Below are 12701 nucleotides of genomic sequence, written 5' to 3'. Positions count from 1 at the left end.
CGATTAAGGCTTACTAACACGGAGTGCAAGATAGTGCCCATGTACCTGTGCTTCAGCATCTTCACAGGAGAGAAAACGGGGTCTTCAAAATTCTGAAGAAGATTTTGTGATCAAGAAGCAGGTTTACAGAGAAAGACTGACTTGTTTGTGGATCTATTCAACTTCACTGGGCAACAGGTGAACATGCAGATCAGAACAAAGTAACTGTACGGACCTTATTCAGACGAGAAATTTCGTATTCATAATATCCTTTCTCTTTGGTTATCGAGGTGTGGCATTCTTTCAAATGTTTGTTCTCCTCTTCAGCCTCAAGCAACTTTGCATTTAATGTCTGCTTTTGCTCCTTTTGTTCAGAAAAGGAATAAAAAAAAAGTAATAGGAAAACCAGACCTTAGCGAAACAAGCTTCAGCCAAATTAAAGTTACATTAACTGCGTCATTGCTGGAGCTTCTGAAGAACTCCAAGTTTTCTATTAATTGAATTTGTTTTACAGAATTAAATATCAATTATTTTCAAGGCAGTATTGGTAAAAGCATACTTCTGCTGTGTCAAGTTTTGCTTTAGCAAGCAGCAGCTTCTTATCGAAATCCCTCTGTTTCTGGTCCAACTCCTTTTCCAGGACACTCAGGGACTGTGTGTAAGTGGTGAACTTTTCCTTCAGCTGCAGAACATGAAAGCCAATGAAGGAAACATTACATATTGAGGTACATATTGATGATTCAATTCAAACAACCCTGTTAGGTCGGCAAAATGACTTACAGGCTATTGTTGAAAAAGAATCAATAATCCACATTGTCAAAACATACAATTCTAAGTCTTTTAAAGTTAAAAGCTTATTTATTAGTGTCACAAGCTGGCTTTCATTACAGTGAAGTTACTATGAAAATCCCCTGATTGCCAAACTCCAACCCCTGTTCAGGTACACTGAGGGAGAATTTAGCATGGCCAAATGCACCTAACCAGCACATCTATTAGACTGTGGGAAGAAACTGAAACATCCGGAGGAAACCCACACAAACATGGAGGAGAATGTGCAAACTCCACACAGACAGTGACCCAAGCTGGAATTGAACCCAGGTCCCTGGCGCTGTGAGGCAACAGTACTAACTGCTGTGCTGCCCCATAAGAATACTTAACACATTTTTTAATTTGGACATTTGCTTTTTTTTTCCCCCCCTTTCTACATTTTAAGCATCCACCATCACCACCACCACCCTGCCCCCCCCCACCACATTTCCTCTCCACCACTCCCCCCCCCCCCCCCCCCCCCCCCCAACTACACTTCCTCTCCCCACTCCCCAAAGAATCAAACATCATTCCCAACCACAAAGGTGTAGAAATAACTGACTGCCAGGTCTGTGTGGATGTAATTCTCCACAAACCCACTAGGAGGTGTGTGAGAACACTCTAACCCATTCACATACCTACAATAATTTCACAAAGTGCATTTACATTGACAGCATTATGGACTTGGTTGGGAATTAACGCAATTAATTTAACAAGAAAGTGTTGACAATAAAATAAAACAAAGAGATTTTGACTTGCACAAAAACGTTACTAAGTATGCTTCAATACTTTTTAGAATTTGTACATCATTAAGATTCATTTTAAGTGCATGTACAATCCGCATACGAGGTATACCACAAACAAAAAAACCTAGAACAAAAAACTGTGAAGTAGATGTGGGTGTTTTACCTTCTGCTCATACACCGCCTTCATGTTCCTGAATTCTTGATCCCACTGCTTGTTTATCTCCAGAAGCTGTCAGAACAATTAGCCATTGAGCCATATCAAACTGAAAAAAAGACATTTCTTCATACACAGCCTAAAGGTTCAAGTTTTTAAATGTTACAGATTGGAAAGAACCAAGCCACAAGTACAATCTTCAATGACATACGAAACAACATGAAAAGAAAGTACAACTGCTCCTGAGTTTCCAAAACTTGGAAGAACATAATTCCAGGACATGCCATCAGCAAACACATCTGCCCCTCCCTCTCCGTTCAGCATTCCGAAGGGACTGTTCTCATCACGATACCCTGATCCACTCCTCACATCACCCCCAATACTGTCACCCTTTCCCGTGAAACCTTCCTGTGCAAGCCCAGGAAATGCAACACCTGCCCTTTTACCTCTTCCCTGTCCAGGGCCCCAGATAGCTTCCTCCAGGTGTAACAGTGATTTATTATACTTTTATTGTACAGTATTCACTTGTGAATCCGTGTTGATCTCTGCACTGGGAAGATCAAACACAGATTTGATAATCAGTTTGATGAATACTTCTATTCAGTCCACAAGACTGACCACAAATTTCCAGCTGTCTGGCTTTTTAAATTCTCCTCTGGCCCCCGTTCTAAGAAATAGAATATAATTTGGCCCCTCAAGACTGCTCCACATTCAGTACAATCATGGCTGACCTGACTGTGGCCTTATCTCCACTTTGAGTTAAGCGTTGTGGGATTAGACCAAAGAACAAACAAAGAACAAAGAAAATTACAGCACAGGAACAGGCCCTTCAGCCCTCCAAGCCTGCACCGACCATGCCTCCCGACATAACTAAAACCCCCTACCCTTCCAGGGATCATATCCTTCTATTCCCATCCTATTCATGTACTTGTAAGGACGCCCCTTAAAAGATCAGAAATCTGCCAAACTCAGCCTTTAATATTTTCAATTGTATTGTATATTCTACTACCCTCTGGATTAGAGAATTCACTTTACAATTCATATCAATGACTTGGATAAAAGGATTGACAGTATGGCTGCTAAATCTGCTGATGATACAAAGACATGTAGGAAAATAAATTAGGAAGAGGACATAAGAGGAGGCTACAAAGGGACACAGACAGGTTAAGTGATTGGCAAAGATATGGCAAATGGAGCTTAATGTGGAAAATGTGAAATTGTCCATTTTGGCAGGAAGAATAAAAAAGTCATATTATCTAAATGAGAAGAGATTGCAGAGGTCTGAGAAGCAGAGAAAACCGATGTTTGAATGCATGAATCACAAAAAGGTCAGCATGCAGTAACAGAAAATAATTAGGAAAACTAATAGAACGTTATTGTTTATTGACAGGAGAATTGAATGTCAAAGTAGCAGGGTTACATTTCAGCTATATCCAGCATTGATGAGGCCACATCTGGAGTACTGTCTCCTTACATAAGGACGGATGTAAACACATTGGAAGCAGTTCAGAGAAGGAACCTGGAATGGGGGGATTATTTTGCGAGTAAAGTTGGACAGGATAGCTTTGTACACACTGGAGTTTGGGAGAATAAGAGGTGACTAGTTTGGAACAGATAAGATCCTGAGGGTTCTTGACAAGGTGGGTATAGAAAGGATGCTTCTTTTTGCGGGAGAATCTAGAACTAGGGATCACTGTTTAAAATCAAGGGGTCACCCTTTTAAGACAGAAATTAGAAGGATGGTGGGCAGAATTCTGCATCCACTTTATGCCCATTTTGCAGTGGAAAAATGTTGTAAAATCACGCATATAGCGGCTAGCGTGAATGCCGCATGTTTTCGTGCCTGTCACGATTTCATGACATCCGGATTTCTGGTGTGGTCAGCCTCTCACCGGAAATGGGCGAGATGCTGATTAAATTTATGTATATATTTATTTTAGTGTGTTTAGTGAGCCTGGCTAACTTATCTTTATGGCCTCTCTGGAAGAGGTTCTCTCTGGTGAGGAAAACACCGGCTCCCCGTGAATGGTGAACAGTCCTGTTGACCTTTCTGGAGGAACCAGAGGCCATTGAGGTCCCCTAGGGAGGTCGTGTGCAAGGCAAGGGGGTGCCCTTGGGCAGTGCCAGACAGGCAGTGCCACCCTGGCACCTGGGCAATGCCCATGGGTAGTGCCAGGGGCAGGGGGCCGCTGCCACTCTGCATGCAATCGGTAGAAGAAGGTGGGGACCGCAAACGGTCCAGGCGGAGGGGGAGCAGTGGGGACTGAATATTAAGCCACAGAACGCTGCTATTGTAGGGAGCGGGGAGTAGCTAGTTGAGTCTGCCTGCAGTAGCAGGGGCCTGATAACTCACTCTGTCTGTCAGACCCCTGCTACTGTTAATGCACATGTGCAGCATCAGAAGTCTGCACATATACAATATTTCGCTCTACAGGCTGTCTGGTGAGTTAAGCCCTATCCCCAGCTCTCTGAGTCTTTGAATATCTTTAAGGCAGAAGTGGATAGATTTTTGATAAGCAAGGGCATGATCAGCCATGATCTTAGTGAATGGTGGAGCAGGCATGAAGGACCGAATGGCCTATTTCTGCTCCTAATTTGTGTGTTCGTATGCTGACTAATGACCCTCTCTGAGAAGAAATTCCTCCTCATCTCAAATGGAAGGCCTCTTATTTTGAAACTGTGTCCTCTAGTCGTAGATTCTCCTACGAGAGGAAACATTTTCTCATCATCTACCTTGTCAAGCCCTCTCAAAATCTCTTATGTTTCAGTAACATCACATCTCGTTTTCCTAAACTTCAACAAGAATAGGCCCAACATGCTCAACCTTTCCTTATAAGGCACCCTTCAACTCAGGAATCGGCGCAGTGAACCTTCTCTGAACTGCCTCCAATGCAAGCATATCCCACCTTAAGTAAGGAGGCCAGTACTCCAGGTGTGTTCCCATCAATGCCCAATTCAAACATAGCAAGTTTTTCCTATTTTTATGCTTCATTCCCCTTGCAATGACGGCCAACATTCCTTTGAAATGTACAATACAACTGTAAGCTGTCGTTGTATCCAGAAATGTTACAGAAAGAGGAGACGGGATTACAACTGTAATTTCAAAATGAAGGTACCTCTTTTTTCTGATTTTCTAAAATCTTAATCCGTCTCTCGCATGTTTCGTTTCCATCTGTGGAAGGCTTCCTCTGGTTTTCGATTTCCATTCCCGTCACATTCTACCAGGGAACAAAGACAGAAGAATCTTCTCACTTCCTTTTCTCGGTGACCCTTCTAGTTTTGTACTTTGTGGCGTTCACACATAACTGATGTTAAATGCTTTAAGCATTCATAATCAAAGCTGTTTTCAATATTGGTAACACTGAAATGCAAACCAGATCACTTTTTTAATTGATAGCAGCATTTACTTGAAGCCACCATAGTCCCAGATGGCCACAAGCTGCTCATCCCTTTGAGGGAGAGAGCTGACCAGCGGTGATTTAACCTGAGGATCACCACAGCTCAGGTGAGGGGCAAGGTTCAGAAGGCAAGGCCTTCATGAGTAATCTCAGCTGGCACTGTTGGCGTCACTCTGTATCACTAGCCAGCTGTCCACCCAACTGAACTAAACCGACAATCACTGGCATCCTTTCAAGAGATCGAATATAGGGAAGAATTCTGCTAGATTGCCATATTCCTTGATTTTCTATACATTGATTCAATCATTGTGTTAATCACTGTTAATAACGATCATCTACTGATGCTAATTTAACTTGCTTTTACTGGCGGGCTCATTAATTCACATTTAACTAAGTCTCTTAAAAAGGCAATCAACAATCTCAGCATTTAAAAACAAAGTTTTTTCCAACCACTCAGTTAGTCTTTCCAGTCCAATGCTTGATTACATAATACTGGCTCCCTTCATTGAGACTCAGTTGTTTTCCCATTTCCAAATCTCAAGTTAAAGCTGTCCTTTGACCTTTGCCTCCTCTCTGTTTATGGCCGTTTCTATCATTTCCCTTTCCTCTTCAAGAACATTCAGAATGTCGTTTGCAGCTCTATACTCATTTAACCCACAAAGCCTTGTTTGAATCTAGTCAGTCTAGTCTCTGACCAGCCTCCCATCCATTGACTGTGTCCACACTTCCCACTGCCTCGGAAAAGCAACCAGCATAATTAAAGGTCCCACTCACCCCGGACATTCTCTCTTCTGCCTTCTTCCATCGGGAAAAAGACACAAAAGTCTGTGGTCACATACCAGCCAACTCAAGAACAGCTTCTTCCCTGCTGCCAGACTTTTGAACAGACCAACCTTGCATTAAGTTGATCTTTCTCTATACTTTAGCTATGACTGTAACACTACATTCTGCACTCTCTCATTTCCTTCTCTATGAATGGTATGCTCTGTCTGTATAGCGCACAAGAAACAATACTTTTCACTGTATGCTAATATACGTGACAACAATAAATCAAATCAAATGCACATAACCTTCTTTTACTTCACTTCTCTGATGCATTGCTGCGCCATTCTCCTCAGCCCAGTTCCATCCTATGTCTTCATATGTTATTCACTACATCTTTCTTCATTGACTACACTGGTGCTGCAATGACATTGAAAATCCTATTCCTCCATAGCCTCCCAATCCTCACCTAATCGCTACAACCTTCTCTATATTTATAACCTTCTCCATGCTCGCTAACCTTCTGACTTTGTCTACGCCTTTTATGAATTGCTCATACCCTGCGGTTCCAGCATCATTCACAAAAGTTTCAGTCACTTCAGACGACTCTTTAAACCAAACAATAGTCACTCTGCTTCTCTTAACTATCTCTGTGAAAATTAAAGGCTATATGTAAATTCAGGTTGTTCTTGTTAACCAAAGGCTTTCTACCATTTTCCTTAAACAGTTTGTGAGTACACAGCACAGTAAGAACAGTTTTGTACACAGCCTTAGGATTTCTATTTATAGTTGAAAAGATTAATCCAGTATTACCTGTATTTTAATGCTATTGTCCTCTAAGGGTTAGAGATTTTTGACCCAGGTGCTCAAACAATAGCAGATAAAAGCAATTGTGTAACTTGAAGACGCTTTTTAAATCTATGTTCACTCACCTTTGTAGAATCTCTCCCTTTCTTCATCTGAAACACCCTGTTTACCATAACTTTTGGGGCTTGCCAAGACAAAGACTGTGTATTTTCAGCTCCAACTCAATACAGTACACTGATTCAAATTTGTTCTCATATCCAGATTTTTAAATGATCCCAGTTCCTTTATCATATTTCAAACCACACCAAATTACATAAAGAGACACTACAACATTTTTGATCAATGACAAGTGATATGAACCAAGTCAGGGCTTTCCATTATGTTGCAAACGTGATCCATCTTGCTTGGATGACTAAGATATTAAACACAATCTACCAATACCTGAAAAGCCTGTTGGCAGCAGGAGTGAAACAGTGGCCAGATAGAGTGACTGCACAATGTGGGAAGAGGTGAACTTTAATTTGTGAAGGTCAGCACGATCAAAGGGCCTTTATTTAATCCAATAGGCATCATTACAGAACACAATTGTCCCTGTTCAATTTTGCATTAGTCCAGGTAATTAGATAACACCCAAAAGCAAAGGAAGAGGATCTTCATTTTGTGTTTGACCAGAACAGTGAGAACCAGCATGATTGGACTATTTTTATAAGATTAGAATATATATATATATATTTTATTCATTCATGGGGCGTAGGCACTGCTAGCTGGCCAGCATTTATTGCCCACTTTACGTTGCCCTTGAACTGAATAGCAATTAAGAGTCAACCAAATTCTGTGGGTGTGGAGCCACATGTAGGTAAGGACAGCAGATTTCCTTGTCTAAGGAACATTAGTGATGGTTTTTTTTCCTGACAATCAACAACGATTTCACGGTTATCAGTAAATTCTCAATTCCAGATATTTTTAAATCAAATTCAAATTCCATCAACTCCCCCGACGGGATTCAATACAGATACCCAGAACATTAGCTGAATTTCTGGATTAATAGTCTAGCAATAATACCACTTGGCCATCAGCTCCCACCATGCCATTTGTATAGCTGACACCAGACTCCCAAAGCAACTATTTAACTTGGAACTCAGTATTGCCAGGGGCTCCAAAGTAGAAGACAGCAGAAACACTTTCAAAACATTCTTAATGTATCTCTAAAGAGATCAAATATCCTTACTCATGGAAATCCCAGGTTTGTGATTGATTGAAATTTATAAGGCTCATGCAGGGAAGACACTAAGCACATGAAGAAACATGGTCCAAACACAGAGACCGGAATTTTCCTGTCCACCCGTCACAGGAATTGTAGTGGGCTGGACACAGACCATGCAAAGGTCCATTGGCCTCGGGAGGGATTTTTGGGTCTTGGGATGAGCGTGGCTGGAAACTCTCACCCAGGTTGTGAAGCCAAAGAGACAGAGAGAGCACAAAAACCTCCAAACAATTCATCTGCCCAACTCACCAAGCACCACCTGCCCAGTATGTAGCAAAATCCACTAATCACTCATTTAATTTATCAGCCATCTTAGAATCCATTGAACTGGGATGGTAGTAAACTCAATCCCAGTGGACTGCCTAAGAAGGAGACTGTAACTAGTAATTAGTTCTGCATCTTATATATACCATGAGAGATAGTTTCATGCAGAAACAGAGCCTTAATTAAGTGTGGATTGGTGACTATAGTGGAACATTATGTAGGGATTCTCAGTGCTGACCTGAGAATTGGGTACAGAGGCCAATGTGGCACATTCAGTCATCCACATTCAAAGGATCGTCCTCTGCCATTGCCACCAACTTAGCATGATGCCACCGCTCAGCACATCTTCCCCTGGCTCCTCCTGTCAGCACTGCACAGGGACCATTCTCTCTGGGACACCCCAGTCCATTCCTCCATCACATCAAACACCTCACCCACCATCGATGGCACCTTCCCATGTAATTACAGAAGGTCCAGCACCTGCCTCTTCACCTCCTCCCTGCTCACCATCCCAGAGCTGAGGTCTTTTCAGGTGAAGGAATTTTTTTTTTAAACTTTATTCCAATCCAATCAAGTCAAATTAAAGACAATTCAGAGTCCCAACAAGTTGGGACATTCCCGATCCAAGCTGACAAGACAGGGCTCTCACCTCCTGTCTTGGGCTTGACCTACATGATCCAAACTGATTGGAGTAGGTGTAGCTCCACCTCCAAGGCCTGATTTCATTTGCTTCTTAGCCAAAAGGCCGAGATGCTGCTTTAAAAAATTGCTTCAAATGAAGTTGAAACGTACCTCTTGGCTAAGATCAAGTGTAGTATCGACATGCTGCACTTGGTTGAAGTCATTAGGTTACATTCAGCTTTTCAGGTGAAAGAATGCTTCACATGCACCTCCTTTAATCTGGTCTATTGCATTCATTGCTCCCAATGCGGTCTATTCTGCATTGGAGAATTGGGTGACCACTTTTCAGAACACCTTTGGCCCATCCAGAAGCAGGACCCAGAGCTTCCTGTCGCTTGCCATTTCAACACTCCTATCTCTGTACTGTCCTGCTCGCCTGTCTGTATATCTGTCCCTGGCATTTTGCAATGTTCTAGTGGACCCCAATGCAAACTGAAGGAACAGCACCTCATCTTCTGATTGGGCACTTTACGGCCTTCTGGACTGAACATTGAGTTCAACAATCTCAGAGCATGTATTCTCCCCTCCACCTTCATCCCATTCCCATTTATTTTATTTCTTCTTTCCAGCTTAATCATCCATGTTTATTACTTTATATTCTTACTTTTATTTTTCCACATCTAAAATCTCGCTTTCCATCTTGTTTTCCATTCCCACTTCCCACTAGGGCCAACTGTCACATTCCTAGGTTGTCCTTTAAACTCTGCGCCTTTGTTCTGCCATTTACACATTCTGATTGCTTAATGAACGCTCTTAGCACCATTCTCAGCCTTTAACATCACTATTTACATTCCTTTTGTCTTTTTGCCTATTCCATTCCTATCAATGACAGCCACCCGCCCGCTCACTCTCATTGTCTAAATCTTGTCTGAGTTTCCTAGTGTTCAACTCTGACAAAGAGTCATCCTGACTCGAAATGTTGGCTCTGTTCTCTCTCCACAGATGCTGTAAGGCTTGCTGAGATTTTCCAGCAATTTCTGTTATTTGTGACCGATTCACTGCAGGCCTGATTTTGCAACAATTAATATCCAGGGACAGGAAATCAGTGACCTCATTAAACTATTCAAAACTGAGCTCACTCAAAATCAACAGCAATTAATAACCAAGGAACTGGAATGTGACTAATACACTAGTTATGAGGATTTTCCTCATTACAGTAATCTAGAAATCCACTGGTTTTCACTGTGTATTACATTTATACAGAGTTTTAGAAAAAAACTATTTAACATACTAATTTTTAATTAGGCACAATTAAACTACTTTATTTGTTAATGGCACTAGCTAGACCAACATTAATTACCCATTCCTAATTGCCCTCGAGAAGGTGGTGATAAACCATTGCCTTGAATGACTGCAGTCCATCTAGTGTAGGTGCAGTTGCAGTGCTGCAAGGGAAGGAGTTCCAGGATTTCTGCCTTTCTTTTCCCTTTAACATCAGAGAAATGCCATTCCAATCTATAGAATCAACTGCAAGTTTCCTAGCATTAATCCAAAAGTGCTTGATTAATGATTGATGTTTTAGGGACTGTTGTGTTCAGACTAATGGCAGAAATGGAAGCAAGGAGTGGTAGATTTGAGCACCCTATTATTACAGCATGACATGGGATTCAGGTGTACAAACATTTACACTTTCATTAGCAGTTCCTCTCTTCAGTAGAAACATCAATATTTTTCAAAACAAACTGACTAGAAATTCTGCTGGAATAGAGAGGAATTTTAGGTGAACAAATTGATTTCATTTATTACTATCTGGAGTACTTTTTCATACACGTATATATCTGGAATACACTTGTCTATCAAAATATTTGAAGGCAAATTCTGAGATGGAGCACTATAAAATCCATTTTTAAAGTACCAATTTGGCCCTGATTACTGGTGCAGTCTTTTATGTAATTTACTTTGAATCCACTTTTTTTAATTTGTTTTGGTTGTACAGAGGAGAAGACTAAGAACCTGTGTCTTGACAAATCCTTTCCTCTCAAATTCCCACTAGTCTGGCTTTGAGTCTGTTTCTTGAGTGGGCTTGCCCGAAAATGCCAAAATATATACCAGACACTCAAGACTCATATTTTCAATGTAATGCCCCCTTGTTTTTCATTTATATTTCTGTGTCTTATGACATGAAGGCATTTAATTTGTTTTGTCAGCACTTATTCACAATTGAAGCCAAGATCCCGCCCTGCTGGTCCCCGCCTCTCTCCAGTTCTTGTTCAGGTCTGGACTTGACAAGAACTCAGAGCGGCCTCTCCCACACGCTGAATTGTTGCGATCGGACCTCCAGAAGCACTTACAAATAGGGGCGGTTTCCAGGTCTCTGCCTTTTGGCTGAGATCAAGCCCAAGATCAGGTATAATGCCTGTTCTTGTCAGCTTTGGATGTAGTCTGTTTCCCTGGGGAGACCACCAATTGGATTCAATTTGAATTGGATTTTGGAGCAAGCAAAGAGATGGATTAAGGGCTTGCCTTGTCCACTCTGTGCATTCCGAACCCTGGGAAGGAAATAATCAAAATAAAATAACGGAGGTTTGTAGATGTACATGCTTGAAAAAAAAGGAAAATCCTCCCCCCCACCCCCCAACGCCCCGTGCCCGTTCAAACACAAACAAAGCCCCAGGTTCACTTCGCTTATTATCACAGTTACCTTTCTCAGCTACACTGAAATCAGCCGCTGTCAGAGCAGCAATATTGGCTTCAGCTTCCACCACGTCCAGCCTGTGCCGTTGTTGGAGCGGATTGTTTGCAGGCAGTTTCACACATACACTGCAAGTAGCTCAGCGGTTTTGACGATTAACCTGCACCACTTCAAACAGCCTCCCAGTAGCTGCACAATTCACATGCAATTGTTGGGATAAATTACACGCCCAGCCAAATAAAATAAAACGGACTCCACAGGTGCTAACATAGTAAGTGCGCCTTACTTACAACTTCATTTTGTTTTACAAGGCACAAAAAGGAAAGCCCTTTCCAATTCTGGTGCTTATTCACTGCCAACTTACAAATGAAAAAAAAATCAGCTCCCTGCGTGGGGTGATGATAATTAACAATGCTGCATCCTCTCCCAAAACTGCCCAGATTCGAGTTTTGATACTGCCCTCTAACGGAGATCCGCTTCTGGACTTCACTGCAGTTCGGCTGTTTTTGTTGGCAAATGCCAAAACTCCGGCACTATCGACTTTATATAAAAGGACAGGATCACCAAGTTCAGTGAGCTATAACCACGGGTGGACTCAGATCGCAGCAATACAGGTCTATTCTTGGAAATCAATTTTAATTCAGGACTACGGGTTTTATTCTTAGTGCTACCGTGCAAGTTTCGAGAATCAAATAGCATGTTTCCGTTCCCAACGGTGGGAATGGGTCGGGCCACCCTGTCATTTGCATGTTCTGCTCACTTTCCAGCAGTCAAGGTCGCCAGCCAGGACTCCCACTTTCTAAATTGTCCCTTTCACTCGTAGTTCCGTTCTAGCCTTCCCAAGTTTTAATCACATGTGACTTCGAAACTTAAGCAATAAAGTAACAATGGCATAAAAAGTGTAGCTGCTGCTTTCTGTATTTTCATTCCGACTCTAGGGGATTTTAACAGTAACTCCGTTGCAGTGTTAATGGAAGTCTACTTGTGATACTAGTAATTAACTTAAACCCAATTATTCCAGGCTTCTTTTCAAAACTCACTTTGCAAAGCATACTTGTGCTTCCCCTGATGGACAACTCACGAGGTCATAGCAAACATTGAGAAGAAACTACAATAAACTGGTGTTCCACTGTGGAGCCTCAGACTGATAGCGGAAGTGAAAGGGTTAACTTTGTTCAAAAAAAAAGCACATGTAAGACATCGCTTC

At 41.8% G+C, this 12701-nt stretch overlaps 1 protein-coding gene across 2 annotated transcripts in view; it reads right to left on the bottom strand.

The window, feature by feature from the left end:
- The window catches only part of LOC145344273 (TNFAIP3-interacting protein 3-like), a 31884-nt gene extending 19935 nt beyond the window's left edge, over nucleotides 1–11949 (bottom strand). Inside the window, exons 1-5 of one of the 2 annotated variants that reach the window (XM_080191337.1) lie at nucleotides 11504–11949; nucleotides 4803–4904; nucleotides 1696–1761; nucleotides 539–661; nucleotides 215–343 (exon numbers count right to left, since the gene is read on the bottom strand). In XM_080191337.1, coding sequence (XP_080047463.1) covers nucleotides 215–343; nucleotides 539–661; nucleotides 1696–1761; nucleotides 4803–4892 — 408 coding nt within the window. In that variant the 5' untranslated portion in view covers nucleotides 4893–4904; nucleotides 11504–11949. Of the gene's footprint in view, nucleotides 1–214; nucleotides 344–538; nucleotides 662–1695; nucleotides 1762–4802; nucleotides 4905–6778; nucleotides 7010–11503 lie in introns of those variants that run through there. The other variant, XM_080191330.1, reaches the window with a different exon arrangement.
- Between the last annotated feature and the right edge of the window lie 752 nt (nucleotides 11950–12701).

The sequence above is a fragment of the Carcharhinus amblyrhynchos genome, chromosome 1 (genome assembly GCF_965287045.1).
Source record: "Carcharhinus amblyrhynchos chromosome 1, sCarAmb.v2.hapA, whole genome shotgun sequence".
In the NCBI taxonomy this organism is placed as follows: domain Eukaryota; kingdom Metazoa; phylum Chordata; class Chondrichthyes; order Carcharhiniformes; family Carcharhinidae; genus Carcharhinus; species Carcharhinus amblyrhynchos.
The sequence above is the reverse complement of the archived record's forward strand: the minus strand, read 5'-3'. Positions and strand labels throughout refer to the sequence as shown.